This window comes from Podarcis melisellensis, assembly GCF_964234715.1.
Source record: "Podarcis melisellensis genome assembly, chromosome: 5".
Classification (NCBI taxonomy): domain Eukaryota; kingdom Metazoa; phylum Chordata; class Lepidosauria; order Squamata; family Lacertidae; genus Podarcis; species Podarcis melisellensis.
Genome location: NC_138537.1, coordinates 54,828,160 through 54,848,398, shown reverse-complemented (window position 1 = coordinate 54,848,398; position 20,239 = coordinate 54,828,160). Strand labels below are relative to the sequence as shown.

Here is a 20,239-nt window from a genome sequence, read left to right as displayed (position 1 = left end):
GCAAGCAGGCAAGGATGATGGATGAGTCTATTAGGATGATGGCTGTGACTCCATGTTTCTCTGGAATGCCCTCAACCATTCAGCAAGAGGCAATGACTTAAGGAGCTTTTTAGAACTCAATTACACTGATCAGGAGTCTGTATATCCTCTTCGCTCAGCCGTTTCTCATACCGGAGAAAGAAAGCTCATTGCGTATGATTTCTTCTGGCTCCGAAACCTTTGTATTTATATTTCTGGAGGAGAGCTAATAAAAGGAAGATTAATTGCCTCCTTAGAGAAAGAATGCCTATCTTTACTACATATATTCTTGTCTCAGTCATGAACACAGCTGTTGCCCTGTCCCAACCATTTTGTCATTCTGCATCATGCCAGGTTATCTTGCTGTATTATCCATGCAGGCTCCCATTTGCTTACCACCATCACTATTCTCTTAATGGCAGTTTTTCATCTTGAGCATGTTGGTGATAACCAGGAGAAAACCTTAATGTTAAAAAAAATCCTACTTGTTCCTATTCCAAAAATACTTACTATCCAGGTTTTATTGTTTTAGGAACACAAGAACAGCACATCCTTTACCTGCTCAGATGCTGAATGAGACTTCAGGCCAGTGGGCATAACAGGATTTCCCTTTTCTCTCTTTGTCTGTGCAGCCTGTCCCAATCCGCTTCCAAGTGTCTCCAAACTCTCCAGAGTAGATTCCGATGAAGGCAAGATGGAAAGTCCCATTTGTGCAGGAGGCCTGCTGCACAAGTAGGAGACCCCAACTGGATTATCACTCATAGACTGGGCAGGCGCAAAGCTAAATGTGATCCAGCCCAATAAAAGACCAAGCTATGAAGTCTGGCCTCTCAAAGGTGTTTTGAGAGTGAAGGGAATATAGTGGTGCCCCGCAAGACGAATGCCTCGCAAGACGGAAAACTCACTAGACGAAAGGGTTTTCCGTTTTATGAGCTGCTTCGCAAGACGAATTTCCCTATGGGCTTGCTTCGCAAGACGAAAATGTCTTGCAAGTTTGTTTTCTTTTTCTTAACACCGTTAATACAGTGCGACTTGACTTCAAGGAGCAACTCATAGAACGCAGTGTACATAGTAGCCTTTTTTGAGGTTTTTAAAGACTTTGGTGATTTTTGAAGCTTTTCCAAAACTTCTTTTGCAGCCATTTGGTAAGTTAAGCTTTTAAAACTTTTTTGGGGGGGGTTGGATTTTGGGTTGGGGTGTTTGGAATTCAAGGACTTGGTGTTGGGGAGGGGTTTGCAAGAATCTGGAAGCTTGTTTTTTTTCTGCATTTTTATGATTTTCTGTGACCATTGGGCCACTCTGCTGTTTTTTTTAAAAAAATCTGGGTTTGAATTTTGAAATGCTCTTTACAGTATGTGTGACCTTAAAGAGCACTTAATAAACTCTTGTTGTACCAAATTTGGCTTTGTTTGGACTTTTTTTGACCATAGGAACACATTAATTGATTTTCAATGCATTCCTATGGGATTTCGTGCTTCGCAAGACGAAAAATTTGCTAGACGAAAAAATTCGCGGAACAAATTAATTTCGTCTTGCGAGGCACCATTGTAGTAGGTAGTTGTTTCTTTTTTAATGCTTCTGAAGTAAGACAGCTTCCAACACAGCTGCATATGAACAACGGCACAGGTACAAATACTCAGCATACTCAGTTATGAAGCAGCAATGTACTAGGCATGAATGGCTGTCTGTTTCTGTTCCACGTTACTTTCACATGTGTTAATTCCAAAGTCCCTTCTATCCTCTTTCCACATCCATGTTTTGTTTATAAAGCCATGAAAATTAATTTAAATACATAATTAAATGCACATTTTGAATGTATTTTCACAATGTTGAAACATTGTCATCTCTAAAACAGCTAGGTTCCCATCTATCAATTTACAATCCCTACCACCAGGTCTTTATAAGCTTTAATAATGTTTCACAATTGTTTTGAAGTGTTGCTGGGTGGAATGTACACAGATGACTTCTTATATGATTCGCCCTTTGATTTTATCACTTTTTTATGCTATTACTATGGAATTTAATTTATTAACTGGCTTGCTTTGTATTTATTTTTTCTTTTGCGTATTATTATCAATAAAGTTGCTTTGAGAGTTACCGAGTAGCAGAATATAAATACATTAATATACAATAAATCATCGTAGCAGTTCTCTTGCTGAATGGGGGCAAATGTCTAAAACTAGTTTATTCTTTTCTGAGAAAGAACTTCTGAAATGCTGACATCACTCTTTAATGGTGCACTACACATCTTAAATCCCCCTTTTGCCACCTTCCCAGCCATGCTGAAGACAAACTACAATTTGGAAAGGTAAATTGCAAGCGCTGGAGACAATGCGTGCTTCTAAGGTTTTTCAAACTAAGCCTTTGGCCAGCCTAAGAGAGCTCTTATTCAACATAAAACTGAATATGTGGTTTATCCTACCATGCCCAAAAAGATAACAGATTAAAAAGTAGATGTTCCCACTGATAAATCCAAGAATTATAATAGCATTAATTTTTTTTTGAAAATTGCATTTATTAAACTATTTAAACTACTATTAAATATGTACAAAATTTCAACTAGAAAATAATATATTTCAAAGGAATCAACTAACAGAAAAGTTTATTACTGTTCAGACTGAAGAAAACAATGTTTCATGGATAAGCTAAAAATAAAAGAATGATAGAATATACTGAATGATTACACAAAACACTACTTTCTGTGAAAGCATTATTGGAAATGTATCTTCATTTAATCCAGGATTTGCTTTATGCTAGCCTTGTAACGAGCAAGTGGACGTACTTTGAAAGAGAAAATTACTGAAGCATTGTGTCAGAAGTTAAGTAGACCTGCAAAATAAAGAAGCATGTCTCAGAGAACTATCTGAATTTTCATAACATTGCAAATAAATTTTCAACAAAGTGTTCCAACTTGACATAAACCTTCATACATCATACATGTCATTTCTTTGCCTTTCCAAATCTAACAATTAAAAGTCTGCAACTGGAAGCTGAAAAGCTCTAATTTAGGAGACACTATCACTTGGCACAAGTTAAGTTCTATGGATCACTACAAGAATTCTTCAGTGTCTGGTTGAAGACTGGCATAAGCAACATGTCTGAAAAGCATATTAATGTTTCAGAAATTCATTTAAAGGCAGAAAGAAGTCCAAATAGATGCCTGTCTAAATGCATTGCAATTACGTTACAATTATTTTGCGAATACACAGATATGCTCTGCCTTGTCTCAGCTCATTACCGACTCAAACAATTTGCCCTTCTGGGATCAATTGTTTGCTAATAAATAATTGTTTGCAGCAACAAAATGTTATTAAGTACTATTCTTATTAGTTTTGCTTCTACATCCTGTAATAAGATTCAAAACTAACTAATTCCCAGGAGTCTAACCTTAACCTTGCTGTGTTTAACAGCCCAGGAAATGATGAACCATCTGTTTCAGAAAATAATGGACAGCCAAGAGGAAATATTGTTTAATTGAAGATTAACCTCCTCAGAAAGCAGAACGAAGCATCCCTATAATTAGCAAACACAACGCAAGGATAGAAACAGCTGAAATCAAAGTCATATGGTCAGGCCCTCAATCGACTGAAGACTGCTTCCCATGCTATAATTCTCATTAATGCAAGTAATCTGCAGGAGCACTCCCATTAACATGGTGTAATGTGGGAAGTAGTTCCAAATATCTTTTTTTTTTAATCCCACTATACTGATTTTGGCAAGTTGCATTCATATTAGTGTAACAGATGATAGCATGGCAAAGTCAAGGCTGGGGAAAATCAACTAAAAATCTAAAATATACTTTTAAGTCGTGTTTATGCCTAGAAAGTAGAACTGTGATGCCGGCTCTTAAGAATTTGAAATACCATGAGTGCTTATAGTAGTCCCAGAAGCAGCACAGCAACAAATATTTACAAAAGGTCTGGTGGCATTTCCTTATGCTAAACATAAAGGAAATATCATTACTAACTGTTCTACTGTCAGTATCTCACTCAACATAGATACTCAACATAGATCAGCTGATTAAGTCTAATGTGATGAACCTGACCTAAGGTAAAAGAGGTTTGGGAAAAGGTAGCCAGTACTGCAACTCTATACAGACTTACCAGGGAGTAAGCCCCATCAAACTCAATAGGTCTTACTTCTGAGTAGACATGTTTAGGATTGCACTATTATATAATAAAGTTTTAAATAAATAAATAAGAGTTATACAGTGAGTTTTGTAAGAAAAAGTCTGCCTGGAATGCTCCTACTGGGAAAAGGAGAGGGTTGTTTTTTGTTGTTTCCTCATTTCCCCTGCATTCCTGGAAAAACTGATCCAGAGTTAAAACTGGAAACTTTAAATAAACCTTTTGCCTTTTTTTATTAGTTTCTGTAAACACAACTTCTTCATTAATTTGGTATTGTTCATTTTAATTCAATTTTTCATGATCACATCTTTGTTTGTCTCATACCTGCATCCTTCACCATGATGCAACACTTTGGTATACACAATTCTTCTCTACTTTATCCTCAAAACAACCCAGAGAAGCAGATTAAAATGAGATGTGATGACTGGCCTGGACATCTCTGGCACTAGTTCAACAATAACTATTCTTGCTTGATTGTTGGATTCACCCAATGAGTCCCATCAATGGAAGCCTGTGCAAAGACTTCACTTGCACAATAGAGCTCCCCTCCCCAATGAACCCCCCAAATTGGCTTGGACAAGTTGGGAGTACTCCCAGAAATTGGGGGGGGGGTGTTGTGTCTGACAAGCTGAAATGCTTGTGTAGACAAAACACTCGCCATAGCGCAACAATTAATTCCAGCATTAATGTATAAGCCCCTCAACAGTTTTGTTTTTTTTAATCTCACGAGCACAGGTACAGTTGCCAGGTGTACTAATAGGCCTTTTTAAAAGTGCCAAGGACACAGCATCTTCCAGGACACCCAAACCCTTTGAAGTTCTTTGTTCTGATCTCATGGGAGACACCACTCGGCATTCCTTTGGTTTGACAGAGGCATAACCTAATACCCTCCCTATTATGGCATCTATCTTCTGAAATTCCCTGAAGATGCCCTGAGCACAGGCATTTGGAAAAGACAGAGAATACATTTTCAAATATTTTAGAATGCCCACAAACCCTGAACACAGGGACCCTGAATGCCCACACCAGCTTATTTGCCTGACATTATTCTGAGGCAAGTAACTGTACTCACAAGATGGGCTTAGAAAAGCTACTCTTCATTTCCATGAAATCCATGCCAGTGACTCAAGAATCAGATTAAGTTTTGAGTAAGAAATATCCACTTTTTGGATGTTATGTGAGGCAAATTCTACATCTTAATAAGCAACCAAATGCCAAGTGTGAGAATGCCCACAATCACTCTAAGCTGCCAATTCCTTGCAGGAGGAAGCTCAAGCCACACAGAGCTTTTCCACCAACAAGAGCCACTCTGATTCCATAACAGAAGTAGTGCATGTACACAACAAGAGAAAGAAGAAGCTAGTTTAAAGAGCTAAGAATGGAGGGAGATATGTGTGTATCTCCTATACACACCTATACTACAGCAGAGGTGAGCAAAAATTAGATCAGGGGGTACTGGTAGATCTAGTGATCAGCAAGGGTTTCTGACTCCTAAAGGTTTAGCAACAAAAACATTTTCCACCTTAATAAGGGTGCTGAAATGGAAAAAAAATATTAACTCTGACTGGACTTTTGTGTGAAATGTCTTTTAAGCGCAGTTCAGTTTTGGCCCTAAAAATTAATTCCTATGTTCAGAATGGACTCAGAAGCACTCTGTTCCTTAATTCTAAGCCCATGCATGCATTATTGTGTACCTAGGTCTGACTGGCAGATCATAGGGTTCCAGCAAGCAAGGAGCAGGAGTTGACCCATCCCCATGAATACTACAGCCTAAAGGCCTTTTTGCATATTATCTTTCCCTACAGGCAAACATGCTCATATCTGCTGCTCCCCACCTTCCTGAAGGCAAATACGCTACTGAGAGACAGCTGTGGGGCTAGTGGGAACAGCTAATACCCACAAAGGTTCCATACACTGCAGGCATATGTGTTTTCTTAGCACTGTAATATACTCAAGTGGCAAAACTGAATGTAAGATATAAACTCCAATGTGCTAAGGGAAAGAAAATCGCAATGTATTTAGCTTTAGGCTAAATTCATTTTAGCTTTGTGCAAGCAAAACTAGTGTTTTCTTTACCAGGAAACTTGGGACAATTCTGGACATTAAAGAGTTACACATACCGTTTCAAAATTATTTTCTTATAATTTAAACCATCACTACAGCAGCTCTGCTTTGGTGTATTGTAGATGAGAAGCCTAGATCTATGTGCAGAGATTGCCAATAGTTCGAAATCTTAAAAATCCTAATATAATTAGACTCTCTCATATGTATTATCCTGAATTCTTCAACTTAATTTTAAAGCAATGAGCTGGCAATAATGCCATGACTTCATATAATAGCTCCTATTCAAGAAGAATGAGAGTTTGACATTCTTCTCCCAGAAAACAAGTAGACAATTTTATCCACCAGCCGTCTATCAACCTACGGATATTGAAAGCTTGGGGAGAACAAGATAAAATCAACTCTAGTCCTACTGTCAAGCTGCACTATCTACCAGGAATCAATAATGCTATTCATGAATTTAGGAAAATTAATAAATCCTGGAATAAACTGTAGAAAAAGCTCAAATACAGGTGAAACTTACTCACTTGGGTTTTGTTTCTGCATCTGTCACTTGCCGAATATAGATACCATCTTCAGGATGTTCAACGTCATCCAATTCGTACATATATGATGATGCAATTGCAAGGGTGGTTCCATCATTACTGAAGGCTAGAGATGCTATGCTTGTAGGATAGCGGTGGAACTGACAGAGTCTCTTTTTATTGAACGGATCCCAAATATTGACAAAGCCATCGGAACCACCTAAAAATAGATTGCAAAGAGCCAAAGCAGCAGAAACGAGCATTACTGATATCTGTGCAATTAAATATAATTAGAATGTGCAAGGATATTTCAGTTATTTAATGGGAGAAGCACATGGTACAAGATATAAAATATGTTCTGAATTATTGCAGAAAAATTTCACATCAAACAATCTTACCAGTTTTACAAGTATGCAAACCAGCTACAAAGTAGAAACTGTATTTTCCAGCCTTTATTTTAATGATATATTTGAGAACTAAAGACAGGCTACCTCAAATTCTCTAAAAGAATCACAGAACAACTGAAGCTTTTCAAATGACTGCTTAGTCAATATAACTTAAGAATTATCAACTAACAGCACTAATAAGAAAAAAATAAAGTTTCATGTTACCTGTAGCAAAAGTGTTATGGACATTGTGGAAAGAGATGGCATTGACTGGATAAATATGTTCAATATTATTTTCCTTCAATCTGTGACATTTGAAAGCATATTTCTTCTTCTGTACCTCCAAACTTGGATCCAAATACTCAACTGCAACACGGCCTTCAATAGAGCTTAACACATAGCCCTATGGGACACAGACAGAATCCTCACTTATTTCGATGACTGATCATAGGGTTTTGTTTTTTCTTTATGAACTGCTCTATGTCAATGAAACATTTATAAGATGTGCACAACCGAGTCTGTATGTCACATTTAACTATTGAGAGGCACAGGTGCACTCCTAAGGGTTTGTAAAAATGTCTGAGAAGATTCCAAGGGGAATTACAGATTATTCTCTTAGCAATGTGTCCTGATAAAGAATGTTGCATTCCAGTTCTGACATTTACTCTAATCAGGGCACACACTAATGCCTTTTAGAAAGTGAGAACAGATTCCAAATGAGACCTCATCGGAGGAACCCTTTTGCTTATAAATAACATCTAACAAAATTCGCTTTCATTTAATGCCTCCTCTGCATAAGACAACTCTATATCTGCTAGGTATATCTTGCTATCTGACATCAATAAAAGTCTGTTAGGCTTTTCCTTTATATTTTTCCCACCTCAAGAAGAGCAGAAAATAATGGCTAAACACCACATTGAACCCCAGAGAAGGGAATGATGAGAGAAACAAAGACACGCTTGTTCTTCTGTTAATTCTCTTTGTAGCTTTGATAGATCCAGGAAAGAGCCATGCCCAGCACAGAAAATGACTCCTAAGCAAATAGTTTTTTATCTGAATCCTGTAACAGTATTTCCCAGAACACTAATTTTCTTGGCGCATGGCATTTATGCCACTCTACTGCTCCTGCATAATTCAGAGCTCTGTGATAATTTTAGAATTAAATACAATATTAAAATTCCTCTAGTTTCCAACTCCATTAACAGCTTCAAAACCTCCTTAGGAAAGCACAGCAAATATATCATTTGTTTTAGAGACAGCAATAAAATTAGCAAGACTCAAAATAAACTTTTTGAGTCAAGATAATCATAAATATCAAAAGCTGGTATAATTGAGACTATTTTTCTACAAACTTTCATTTGACATAGTGCAGCACAATTTAAATACCTGTTTGTTAGGGAATGCTCTGATGCAACGTGTCTGATATTTAAGACTTGATTCTCTTCTTTGTTGAACGTAGCCCATGTTCCGCAAGTCCCACACCAAAACTCTCCGACCAGCTGTTCCCACTATCAATCTATCACCGGACACAGACAATGTATACACCTTGGAAAAAAGTTATAAAGTGGCATTACATTTTCCAGATTCAGTACTAGGATTTCTACTTTTGCAGCATAAAGTTAGAAGGAAAAGATTACCTGTTCCATTAACATGTTCAATGACAAAAGATTTTTAAAAGTAGAGGTCTAGCAGACTTAACTCTCCATGAAACACTAAAATGCATTCTACATGGACTATACAAGATTACCCATGTTAGAATACCAATATTTTACATACTAAGCCTTGCTACAGAGATGCATTTTTTCTTGTTTGTCCTCCTTATGTCTATCTTGTTCCTGCTAAGAGTTCTCCATCCTCAAGGGGAGACCATTCTTTTCCCAACCAACCTACAAACCTACAAAGCTAATTCTACCCTTTAAGTTATAACAACGTCCTTGCCAATTCATCTAACCCCAGCTTTCACATCCTCAGTAACTATAGTTAGCACAAACTATGGATTGCATATACATTTATAATCATAGTTGTGGTTTGGAGCTAACCATTGTTAGTACATACACACACACAAAATTTAAAAACCCAGGTGCATATGTAATGTTGTTAGGCTCTGAAAGCAAAAAGTGAATTTAAATTCTTTAAATAAAATGTGGGGTGGGATGGGGAAGATCCATTTGCAAGAAGTAAGGTGAGATAGTGCTCAAGCTCATAGATTGCTCTCAATCTCTTATCCATGGTTAGCAGATCAAGTATCATTACATCTGTGTCATGATTACATAATTTTAAAGAAACAGTCTATTGTTTCAGAAAACAATACCCTACCTGACAATTACACACAGAGAGAAAAATTTGCTGGTAGGAACATCAAAAATATATTAAACTGAACACTCAACTGTTTATTTACTCTTGCCATTTCAGCATGCATAACTAACCGCTAAAAAAAATTAATGGTTGTGATAAACTAGAAAATGTTGCTTAAATCAGTTTAAACTAAAAACAAAAGTTGTGTAACTAAGCAATTAATCTGTTATCAGGTAAAGTAACAGCTACTAGTTACATATTAGATATTTCAACTTTACCTTTCTAAAAAGATACATACTATACATGCTTTCATTCCATATGCTTAACATGTGGTAGATCTGGTATCTAATTACAGATCCTTCATTTATACTAGGACTAACAGAACGTAAACAGAATGCACGGCTACTGCCGGGCCCAATTCAAAGTGCTGGTTTTGACCTTAAACAGCTCAGGACTGCAATACCTCAAGGACCGCCTCTTTCCATATGAACCTACCCGGACCCTGAGATCATCTTCTGAGGCCTTTCTTCGTGCGCCTTCTCCTAGAGGTCCAGAGGGTGGCAACACAAGAATGAGCCTTCTCTGCAGTGGCTCCCTGTGGAATGCTCTCCCCAGGGAAACTCACTTGACACCTTCATTATACACCTTTAGGCGCCAAGCAAAAACATTCCTTTTTAACCAGGCCTTTGGTTGATTTGATTGACATCCTATGTCCTTTTAAAATGTGGGTTAGGTTGTTTTTATTTTGATTATATATTTTGTGGTTTTATATTTTGATCTTGTTCTGTGAACTGCCTTGAGACCTCTGAGTATAGGGCGGTATAAAAATTCAATAAATTATTATTATTATTGATGAATTGTCAATGGCTCAAACAACAGCGACACAAAGCAAATTACTATACAAGAATGCATACAGTATAAAATGTGATAACACAAAAACAATGTTATGGAAAATTATATACAGGAAAAACTGCATCAGGAGTGTTAACTACCTTAAATCTCCTTTACAGACTGGTGTCATACTTGTGAAGTATTCTTTACAGCTCCCCATAGCCATAAATCAAATGAAACCAATATCATGAAATAGGCTAGGTATACACATTTATCAGAGATACTATTTAAAAAAGTGACATAATGAACCTTGCTATACCAATAAGAAGTTTGATTCAGTGTGACTGTCTATTATATGGCATTCTGCGAGCAATTCATCACAGTTTTCTACATGCTACATGCAACCATAAATCACAAGTAAAAAAAAACACATTTTTATCCTGATCAAAGATCTTGCCAATAGATTCAGATTATGTAGTGCCCACGTTACTGGGCTATTTAGACATGATGTGGTCCAGACTGACAGCTCACCATTGTGATTAGAAAGTATTTAAAGTAGTGACAAAAACTAAAAGGTTTTACATTTGCATGTATCTGCCTATGAAAATGAAGACTGGCAAGAGATCGTAAATAATAATTTAAATACTGTTAATACAACTGCTGTTTAGTGGGCTGAAGAAGTTAAAGCCTCATCTCATCCATTTATCAAAACATGCAGCTATTCATACCATAAGGCTGCACTAAGATGTTAAAATAAAAGTTGCACCGTTCAAGTTACTCTTAAATGCATAACTCAAGGTTTATTGTTGGCCGGAACTTTATCCCATCACTTTGTTTACAGTACTTATAAGCCAAAGTTACAGCAGGCAGCAAATCAGCTGCTTGGACCTTACTCATGGACCCTGAATAAGAAGCTGAAAGAAATCAAGCTGTGACAGTCAAAATTTCCTGTTTACATTGGCATAAATGGATACCATACCATAAATGGATGGCATAAATAAAGCCCTTCCTATATTAGTATATTGACACAATATAACATAGGCAATACTACCAGCTGGGTTTCTGGAATATAGCTTTAGCAAAAGAATCTCCCTATTATACCCAGGTCTTATCCTGGTTTGTTAATTAACAATGGTTTCTAAAAACCAGTTTACTAAAGATTGAGCAATGGGAAAAAGCAGTTTAGAAACAAAAGAGGACTAAAGCTTTAAACCTTGTCCCTTTGTGGGAGGAGCACACAAGTCTAAGGTTTGTGGGGCTCAAGCCCTTAACAACAAACCATGGTTTTGTGTTATGTCTGAAGAGTGTCATTATATTTTCCTGGTGTAGCTAAGCTTGCATTAATTACTGAGAATAACTAAAGAGTTAACTTTGTATTTTTCTGGTATTTAAGTAGTACTTGTTAATCATGCAAAAACTCACTTAAGTCTGTAATTTTACTCTCATTAATAGTGTTTATAAATTTTTAATGCAAACAATGAACTGGTCTGAAAGATATTAATACTTTAATTGCTCAAATGTATTCCTTAACCACATAAAAAATACAAGTCTACTAGAAAAAGAGCCCTAGTGAACTTAACAGGGCTTACTTCTGAGTAGGCACGCAAAGTATTGTATTGTAAATTGCTTAAATACAAACCTTTTCAGGCTGAGAAAATGTTCCCGCATTACAAGGTGTTCTCGGATCCCATAACTTGACCGTTTGATCCCAACTTCCTGTAACCATTACATTCACCTCTGGACAATATTCAACGCATCGGATAGGAGCATCATGGGTGCCAACAAGATTGTCTATTTTTAAAAAAAAGATTAGTAATAATCTGAACACATAGTTGCACTATATTTTTGATAATCAAATTTAATAAAAAGGACAAAACAATATTCATACAGAGTTAACAGGGTCTGATATACCATTCACTAATGTATGTGCATGCTGGGACATCTTTCAAAAGACGCTTGATCCTCTAATCTTCTCAATAGACATACACTTCTGAAGTGTTAAATGTAGACTAATAGATATCAACTCAGTATTTCAAAGAAGCTTAAGGGGGGTGTTGGTACCCATGCAGAGATTTTCAAATGAACAAAAGAGATTTGTGCACCTAACTCTGTTGGGGTCCCCTGAAAATCCTAGTCATGAATGGTGTGTTTGAAAGATCTAATAGTAGGTGAATGTAGCATGGCCACATTAGTTCATGCCTTTGCCACTTGTGAGTAATTAGGCACTTTCAGCAAAACTGTCAATAAACCTTTATTCCACAGCATCATCCATTTTAGCAATGTATCCTGTAGTATTAAACTGTTTTAGAAGCTTTTAAAGTGATGCTGAATACTAATCCTGTAATACTTCAGATTCTTTCTCCAACTTAGGAAAGAAATCAGTACTTTTTTTAATCCTCTAGAATTTATTCTAAATAGCTTTCTCCTCCAAACCCAATTCTCCAGTATCTTTCAAGACATCAAGCAACCATTGCCTGGAAACTTCTTATCCATTTACAATGTCACAGCATCTAATTCCATCCTCTACAATGATGAAAAGCAGCTTTCCTGACATTCAGTTACTCTGCTTCCAAACAACTATGTGTCTGATCCTATTATCCCTGCATCAACTACAATGACTATTTATCAATATTGTAGGGTATTTTGTAAAGGGGGTGGATGTTAAATGTCCTCTTATCAAGTCAGAACGTGCAATCATACTCACACCTTAAAATCTCACTCAACAGATGTCCCCCAGATTTCTCTACTAGCCCCCAAAAAATATAATCACAGTTTAAGGATTTCATATTTAGAACCATAGAATTGTAGAGTTGGATGGGACCACAAGGGTCAACTAGTCCAACCCACTGCAATGCAGGAATCCTTTGCCCAACATGGGGCTCAAACCCATGACCCTGAGATTAAACGTCTCACAGCTCTACCAACTGAGCTATCCATTTACAGCATTTCCCCCATTGTCTCTTAAATCAATTCAAGCCCCGCACATTACTCTATGAACTCATAGTTCATATGCACATGTATGCGGAATAATGCCCTTCTGCCAAAATCTCAGGCAAGTCTAAACGACTGTAAAAACAAAGTTGGTGTTAAACAGCCCATGAATACATTTCTAAAGGGAAAATAACAAGTGAAACTATCAAGGATAGAAAAAGTACTGTATAGAACAAGGTCATACAAGCAATATTGACAGTTTCGCTTCCTCAACACTCAAGACTAGAACTGTAAATAAAACAAAAAGATTGTTTTTAAATAAAAATGTACCACCCTGCAAATATTTTATATACTCAGTTAAAGACAAAATACCACAAGGTTCTTTGCATGGAATACGCTTTCCTTAACCTAAAAATCTGCATTGACTTATAAAACTTTAAATGCACTAAATAAAATCAAGAGCAACACTATACAGAAATAAATGGAAGTTACAGAAAGTACAGACATAAAACCAAATGACATAGTAAATATGAACTGTACAGAAAAGAAACACGTTTAATTTGTACTTTAATGCTGTCTGTATTTATACCGTAAGAATTCCAGTCATAATACTTTTCTATTTCACGACACTATTTTCAGTGAATTAATCTACTGTTGAAACAATCTATTTTCTCCTACTTCTGCAGATTCTACTATACCTATAAATTAGCTTACCTTGATCAGTGTTCAAGTCATGCATTTTTAACTGCCGATCCAATCCTCCACTCCAGGCATGTGTAGGGTCCTTCAAGAGAAGAAAGTTGTTCACTTATGTTCTATATCTGTACTCCAAGGAACCAACGAATATTTGATAAAGGCATTATTTTTGCTTTAAAAAGTCCTATCCAACAGTGTCAGCAAGGGATCAACAAACCATGACCCTTTCAAACTCATACATATAAGAATTTGGGATGGCACTGCTCTCCTACTGGCTACATACCCATTTTATTTTATTTCCACAAGAGAACAGGGCAATTGAATGACAACAGTAGCACTACAGCCAAAGGTCACTCACAATGGTTACTATAACTGTGGGAAGAATTTGAACCCCACCCCTGTGCAAGTGGCTTCGGCTCCTTCACTGGGGCAAAGGCTATGCACAAAATTATGAAACTGAAGATTAGAAAATAAATTCTGTTATTAAATGTGTTTGACAATGCTAATGTGATATTGCTTCCAAAATAATTAATGTTGATGAAATCCTGCAGCATAACTATTATATAGGAATGAAATACTATACTTGACTAGGCAACAAAAAGATCAAAAGACAGTGGATGACATCCAGTGATGTCCACCCAATTGTGCAGCGGACTTCTGCTCATGGAACAAAATGCCCCATTTTTGCGTATTATCACTACCACCACATTCTCTTCCAGTAGGTTGGCAGACCCTCCAAAGATGATATTGGAGATATTCAGGGGGCTACAGAGCGGAGGACAAAGCAGAAGTAACGTATGAGCAGAAGACCACTGATACAACACAATTTTACTGGTTTCCCAATTTTCCATACAGGCTTACAATAAAAATACATAGTGTTAAAAACGGAGCTGTCAATCAATTGAACAATTCTGTTCGGCCATCTGTCTTAACCAATTATTAATAAAAGGCCAGGACAGAGAAGCCCATGTGCAATTGCAAAGTGTTTCTGAGTGCAGAAAGGGTGGTGGGTTGCTCCAGAGGGCCTCCTAGTCTTCAAGAGGTAGTTTCTTGTCAGATGGGAGGAGCTGAAAACCCTGTGTGTGCAAAACACTGTGCATGGCACTTTGGAATCCAGCCTAAAGGCTTCAGTAACCTACTAATAAAGTCAATTACACCTTGCATCCCCTTCTTATAACTTCAATAGTAAAAACACAAAGTAGTAAAAAGGACTTACATAAAAAGCACAGTCAAGTACAGCTCCTGTATGTTGATACTTGAGTCTCATGGTGTTGGCAGGAACATCATACAATCGAACAGAAGTGTCCCAAGATGAAACAAGTAGAAACTGAGATGTGTTAGGACTAAATTTCACTGATGAGATTCCATCTTCCGGTGGTTGGTTCAACTTAAATTCATTTGACCCAGTCATCTGAATAAGATAATACAAAAGTTATCTATAGATTATTATTTTTTTCTATATTATCTTTGGTAGATTTTAAAGAGAAATTACATCAACAAGAAAAGCCTGCTGGATGGGCCACTGGAACTTCTGCTCCAGAACTCTGTTGTCAATATGCAATATGCTGATGACACCCAGCTTTATATGTTGATGGACGGCCATCCTGACTCAGCCTAGGACACACTGACCTGATGTTTGGAAGCTGTGGCTGGATGGCTGCGTGGGAGCCAGTTAAGTCAAATCCTTCAAAGACAGAGGTCCTCTGGCTGGGACAGGATGACATGGGGTTGGGGGGCCAACTCCCATCTCTTGCGGGGGCTCAATTAGTGCCAGCGCCTTCCGTCAGGAGTCTGGGTGTAACCTTTAACGCCTCCCTCTCTATGGAGGTGCAGGCTGCAGCTACAGCAAAGGTGGCATTTTTCCACCTTCGCCGTGCTAATCAGCTGGTCCCTTACCTTTCTCGCCCTGATCTAGCCACAGTGATCCAGGTGACGGTCACCTCCAGGCTCGATTATTGTAGCACGCTCTACGCAGGGCTGCCCTTGAAAGCTGACCCAGAAACTCCAGCGGGTGCAGAATGTGAGGCTCCTTATGGAGTCCTTGCCACGGGACCACATTCATCCAGTGCTATACCAGCTGCACTGGCTCCCGGTGGAGTACAGGGTCAGGTTTAAGGTGCTGCTTTTAACCTTTAAAGCCCTATACAGCCTAGGACCCTCGTACTGACGGGACCGCCTCTCCTGGTATGCCCCATGGAGGACCTTACGGTCTGAAAATAGTATATTGGAGGTCCTGGGCCTCAAGGAGGTTAAACTGGCCTTAACCAGGGCCAAGACCTTTTCGGCTTTGGCCCCAGCCTGGTGGAACCCTCTATCGCAGGAGACCAGGACCCTGCAGGACTTGACATCCTTCCACAGGCCCTGCAAGACAGAGCTGTTCCGCCTGGCCTTCGATCCGGGCACAGTTTGACCCCCGTCTATGGGACCCTGTAAGTTACCTCTTTGGCCCTTTTATTGGCTCATGTGGGACCAACACGGATAGCTGGCCCTGATACTTGATGAATACTTGAGGTTCCCAACCCCTATAGTTGTAATTTGTGGGCAGTCATTTAATTTTATCCTGATTCTAATTTTTAAGCTGTATTTTAATCAATTGTCTGATTGTGTTTTAATGTATTTGATATTTGATGTTAGCCGCCTGGAGCCCGGTCTTGGCCAGGGAGGGCGGGGTATAAATAAAAATCTACTTACTTACTTACAAGTACAGTCATACCTTGGCTCCCGAACACCTTGGGAGTCAAACATTCTGGCTCCCATCCCTTTCAGAACTTGAAATATGGGTACCCCCAACAAAAAATTTAAAATTCGGCTTTGTAATTTGGAATTTATGTGATTTTATTTTATTTTATTGGTCTGTTAATAAAAATTATTTCTTTACAAAAACAAAACATTCTGGCTCCTGAATGATTGAAAACTGGAAGTGAGTGTTCCAGTTTTCGAACATTCATTTGGAAGCCGAATGTCCAACGGGGCTTCTGCAGCTTCCGATTGGCTGCAGGAGCTTCCTACAGCCAATCAGAAGCCACGCTTTGGTTTTTTAACGTTTCGGAAGTCGAATATCTGGCAAATTACTGAGCAGCCTGTAATGTAACATCTTATTGGGGGGGGGGAGAAAAACAATATCTCCATAACAGTAGAAATGTGGCCCAAAAAGAAAGGTGGGAGAAGCAGCATTAGCAAGTTCTGCTCTTGTACATTGCTTATGCACAGGCTATTTTGGCTCTGAGAACATCAGTGTCCAGCTATGAGTAGTGAAGGCCGTTCCCTGCAAGGCCCTTTCTACCTGGCCTAGGGAGCGGGGCTGACTCACCCAGCCCTACCAAAGTGGCTCCTGGTGAAACCAGAGGGACATTGCTATGCCTGACAACAAACCCTAATTATTGATTCTTTTGCCCCATCTTTCTGTGCCTGCCAAACAGCCGTGTCATGCTTATGATATTTTATTCTCTTGTTAATTATGCTGTTTTAAATGTGCATTTTATATTTGACTTCACTTAGCAATGATTTTTTTGTTAACTTTGTGTTAAATATGTATTCTTCAGCTGACCTCCTTTGTAATGTTTTATTCTGAAATCTTTCAGATAATATTTTAGTCTTCTGATAATTATGTTGCTTTGACTGTATACTTTATATTTGACTTTCTTCAGAAATGTTTGATTTTGGATTGTTTTATTGATGTTTTAATATGCTGTAACCCGCTTAAGAGATTTTTCTTAAAAATATAAAGCGGCATATAAATGAAATGAATAATAATCAAATATCAGCATATGAAGAAATCAATGTGCTAGTATAACTGATTCCATATTATACAATGTATCTAATACCCTTGTGTTAGTTCCAACTGCATCTCTAAAATTGTAAACCAGGAATGTGAGAACTTCCCTCTCACAGAAGTACTCTAAGGTTAAACCACTGCTTGTTTTCCCATATCAAAGTTCCATGATCATGGGATTACACAAATTCCTAGAAATATGGCCCTCATAGTCATGGGAGCCATATCAGAACCACCAACTGAGAGCCTAGGTACCAGTTGCTAGGGAGCGAGAGTCACAGAGGGCCATAGATGTCAACTTTTCCCTTTTCTTGCGAGGAATCCTATTTGGAATAAGGGAATTTCCCTTAAAAAAGGGAAAACGTTGACAGCTATGCAGAGTGCCACTGCTTGCAATGGCATCTTGTTATCTTAGAATCCTGCTTCTTACAAGACTGACCACTGGCACTGGCCTGATCCAGCAAAAGTCTGGTTTTGTCTTATCATTTCAACGAGCCTCGGTCTTTACAGCACAAACCCCCTTGTTATTAAATGTTTGACCCCAGAAGCGACGAAGGAACCTTAAGGAACAACCTCGAGTATGGGGGCGGAGGGAGAATCCTTCATAGGATGCCCCCTGCTTATTATTCCTTAACCATATGTTATTCCTTATGGGATGCCTGGACCCCCCTCCCCCACCCCAATTTCTCAGAAAGGGAAGAAGGCAGCAAGGGCGCGCGGGCATGACGCGGGGGGTGTAATGGGCGTGGCCTGGAAGGAGGACCCGCAGCCCCGCTTCCCTCCGAGGGTTTGGAGAGGCAATGGCCGAGAGGGGGTCCCTCAGGTGGGCGGGGGTGGGGAACCACGACAACAACAACAGGGGCGCCCCTATTACCTTGTCCTCCAGTTTTCCGACGAGGCCTCTCTCTCACTTTCACACGCACCAACCGTCTTCCTCCTCTCACCACGCGCGCGCGCCTCGAATACCGAGCCAACTCCCAACAGCCCCAGCTCCGGCGACCGCCTCGGCCGGCGATTGGTTAGTTTAAAATGACTGAACGGCTCACGTACAGACGCACGCACGCCCGGCATGCTCCGCGAGGCAGCGTTTTGTAGCGTCGACTACAACGCCCAGCATGCAACGGGCTCCAAGTTACCCTTCCGCTGCTGCCCCCCCCCCCGCATCTCTGCCTACAGAAGCCCATCTGCTGCTTTGAGTCTTCCTTCTTTCTTACGCGCCCCTCTCCGGGGCAAACCCTTGCGCTCCTTTCGCCACGGAGAGGCCTTTGGCGCTAGCGCCGTTTGTGAAGGCGGCTCTTGAGGCTGGAGAACGAATGGAAGCGGCTGCTCAAGCCGCACCTGTTTGGGCATAAAGCAGGTCCTTTGTGGCCTTAATAGGGAGATGGCTCCAAATAAGAGCGCTTTGGATCTGGGTCGTCGTCCTACGACCACAGCAACTCTCATATAGGCCAGTGCTCCGTAGATTTCTCGCTTCCTCCATAAGCCCCCTGGTTTTATCTTCCTGTGTACACACCCGCGTCATCCCTGTATGCGGCAGCCCCGTCCACGACTCGGTAGCAGTTGTGTAGCAGAAAACACACCGCTGCAAAACCTGCATCCAGCAGTGTGTGTATAAGATTGCCAAAATTTCTCTGCACGGGATTTTTTTATATATGGGTTGTTTTCAGTTCGACTCCAAATTAAAAAGTTTCGCAGCTTTGGCTTTAAATGTATACACGTGTATGTATGAATACGTGAAAAAACTGGGAAGGGGAACCCGAGGCTTTTTTATTTTTTTTCATTCCCGCCCCTTGATGATTTACATCGCGTTTCCTTGTAATTTGAATTTCAACATTGAGACGTGCATGCATCATTCACACACACTTTTGTCCATGTGTAACTATCATGATTATATTGATAGAAAGGATTCCTACCGAACTATTGCTGGAACTGTTTTCAGTATGTGCATATAAATATCAGCCAAAATATTATAATTCCATATCTAAAGCCAAGTAAGACACATGTATACCACATGAATTCAGAATACGAGCATTTGACTCTTCTTGCTAGGCTTTCCTGCTGTTCAGTGCCTCTCGCTTTGAGGCAGCTTTCGAAATCCCTTCCTAATACCTTGAGTTCTTGGATCCTGACATATTTGCATAATCCTGTGATCAGGACAAAGGACAATTCGCCTCTGAAAGGAAAGTCCAAGCGGTATCAGATGGAAATTAAACGCGCATGCTCTTAATAGCGAGAGCGATGATCATGAAAAAAATATTGTTGTAATAGCCCTGCCATTGATGCCTCGCGGTTGAATCGACGCAGAAGCAGCAAGTTGGGGATAGTTCCCGGATGGAGAAAGAAGGTGCTGGGGAGATACTTGACGGCCCAAGGTTAATCAGTCTACCTCGCAGCTAAAGCAGATTGCAATGTATAGATCTCATTGTTTCCCCCCTTTTTAACCTGCTAAATCCTTATGTGTAGTCATGCTTGCAATTAAAGCAGATTAACTGCAAGCAACCGTTCACAGAAGGATTTCATGTTAACACACACCACATATCTATGCAGGCTGGCTTTAGAAGTAAGCCTCACTAAATTCAATGGCGCTTACTCCCAGGT

The 20,239-nt window shown here is 39.3% G+C and overlaps 1 protein-coding gene and 1 long non-coding RNA gene across 3 annotated transcripts; one reads left to right on the top strand and one right to left on the bottom strand.

The window, feature by feature from the left end:
- The first annotated feature begins 718 nt into the window (after positions 1 to 718).
- LOC309370169 lies at positions 719 to 2,825 on the top strand. The gene is made up of 2 exons (XR_014168462.1): positions 719 to 879; positions 1,570 to 2,825. It is a non-coding gene; the product is annotated as an uncharacterized lncRNA (long non-coding RNA).
- BUB3 (BUB3 mitotic checkpoint protein) lies at positions 2,604 to 18,673 on the bottom strand. Of its 2 annotated transcripts, none has more exons than XM_081911618.1 (8): positions 18,516 to 18,673; positions 15,086 to 15,280; positions 13,888 to 13,957; positions 11,882 to 12,033; positions 8,503 to 8,661; positions 7,342 to 7,519; positions 6,730 to 6,950; positions 2,604 to 2,847 (listed from the first exon to the last, which is right to left on the bottom strand). In XM_081911618.1, the coding sequence occupies exons 2-7, from the start codon at positions 15,278 to 15,280 to the stop codon at positions 6,730 to 6,732; spliced, it is 975 nt and encodes a 324-aa protein (XP_081767744.1). In that variant the 5' UTR covers positions 18,516 to 18,673; the 3' UTR covers positions 2,604 to 2,847. The 2 variants fall into 2 exon arrangements, with proteins under 2 accessions (XP_081767744.1, XP_081767743.1); XM_081911617.1 differs by having other exon boundaries at positions 6,734 to 6,950.
- Between the last annotated feature and the right edge of the window lie 1,566 nt (positions 18,674 to 20,239).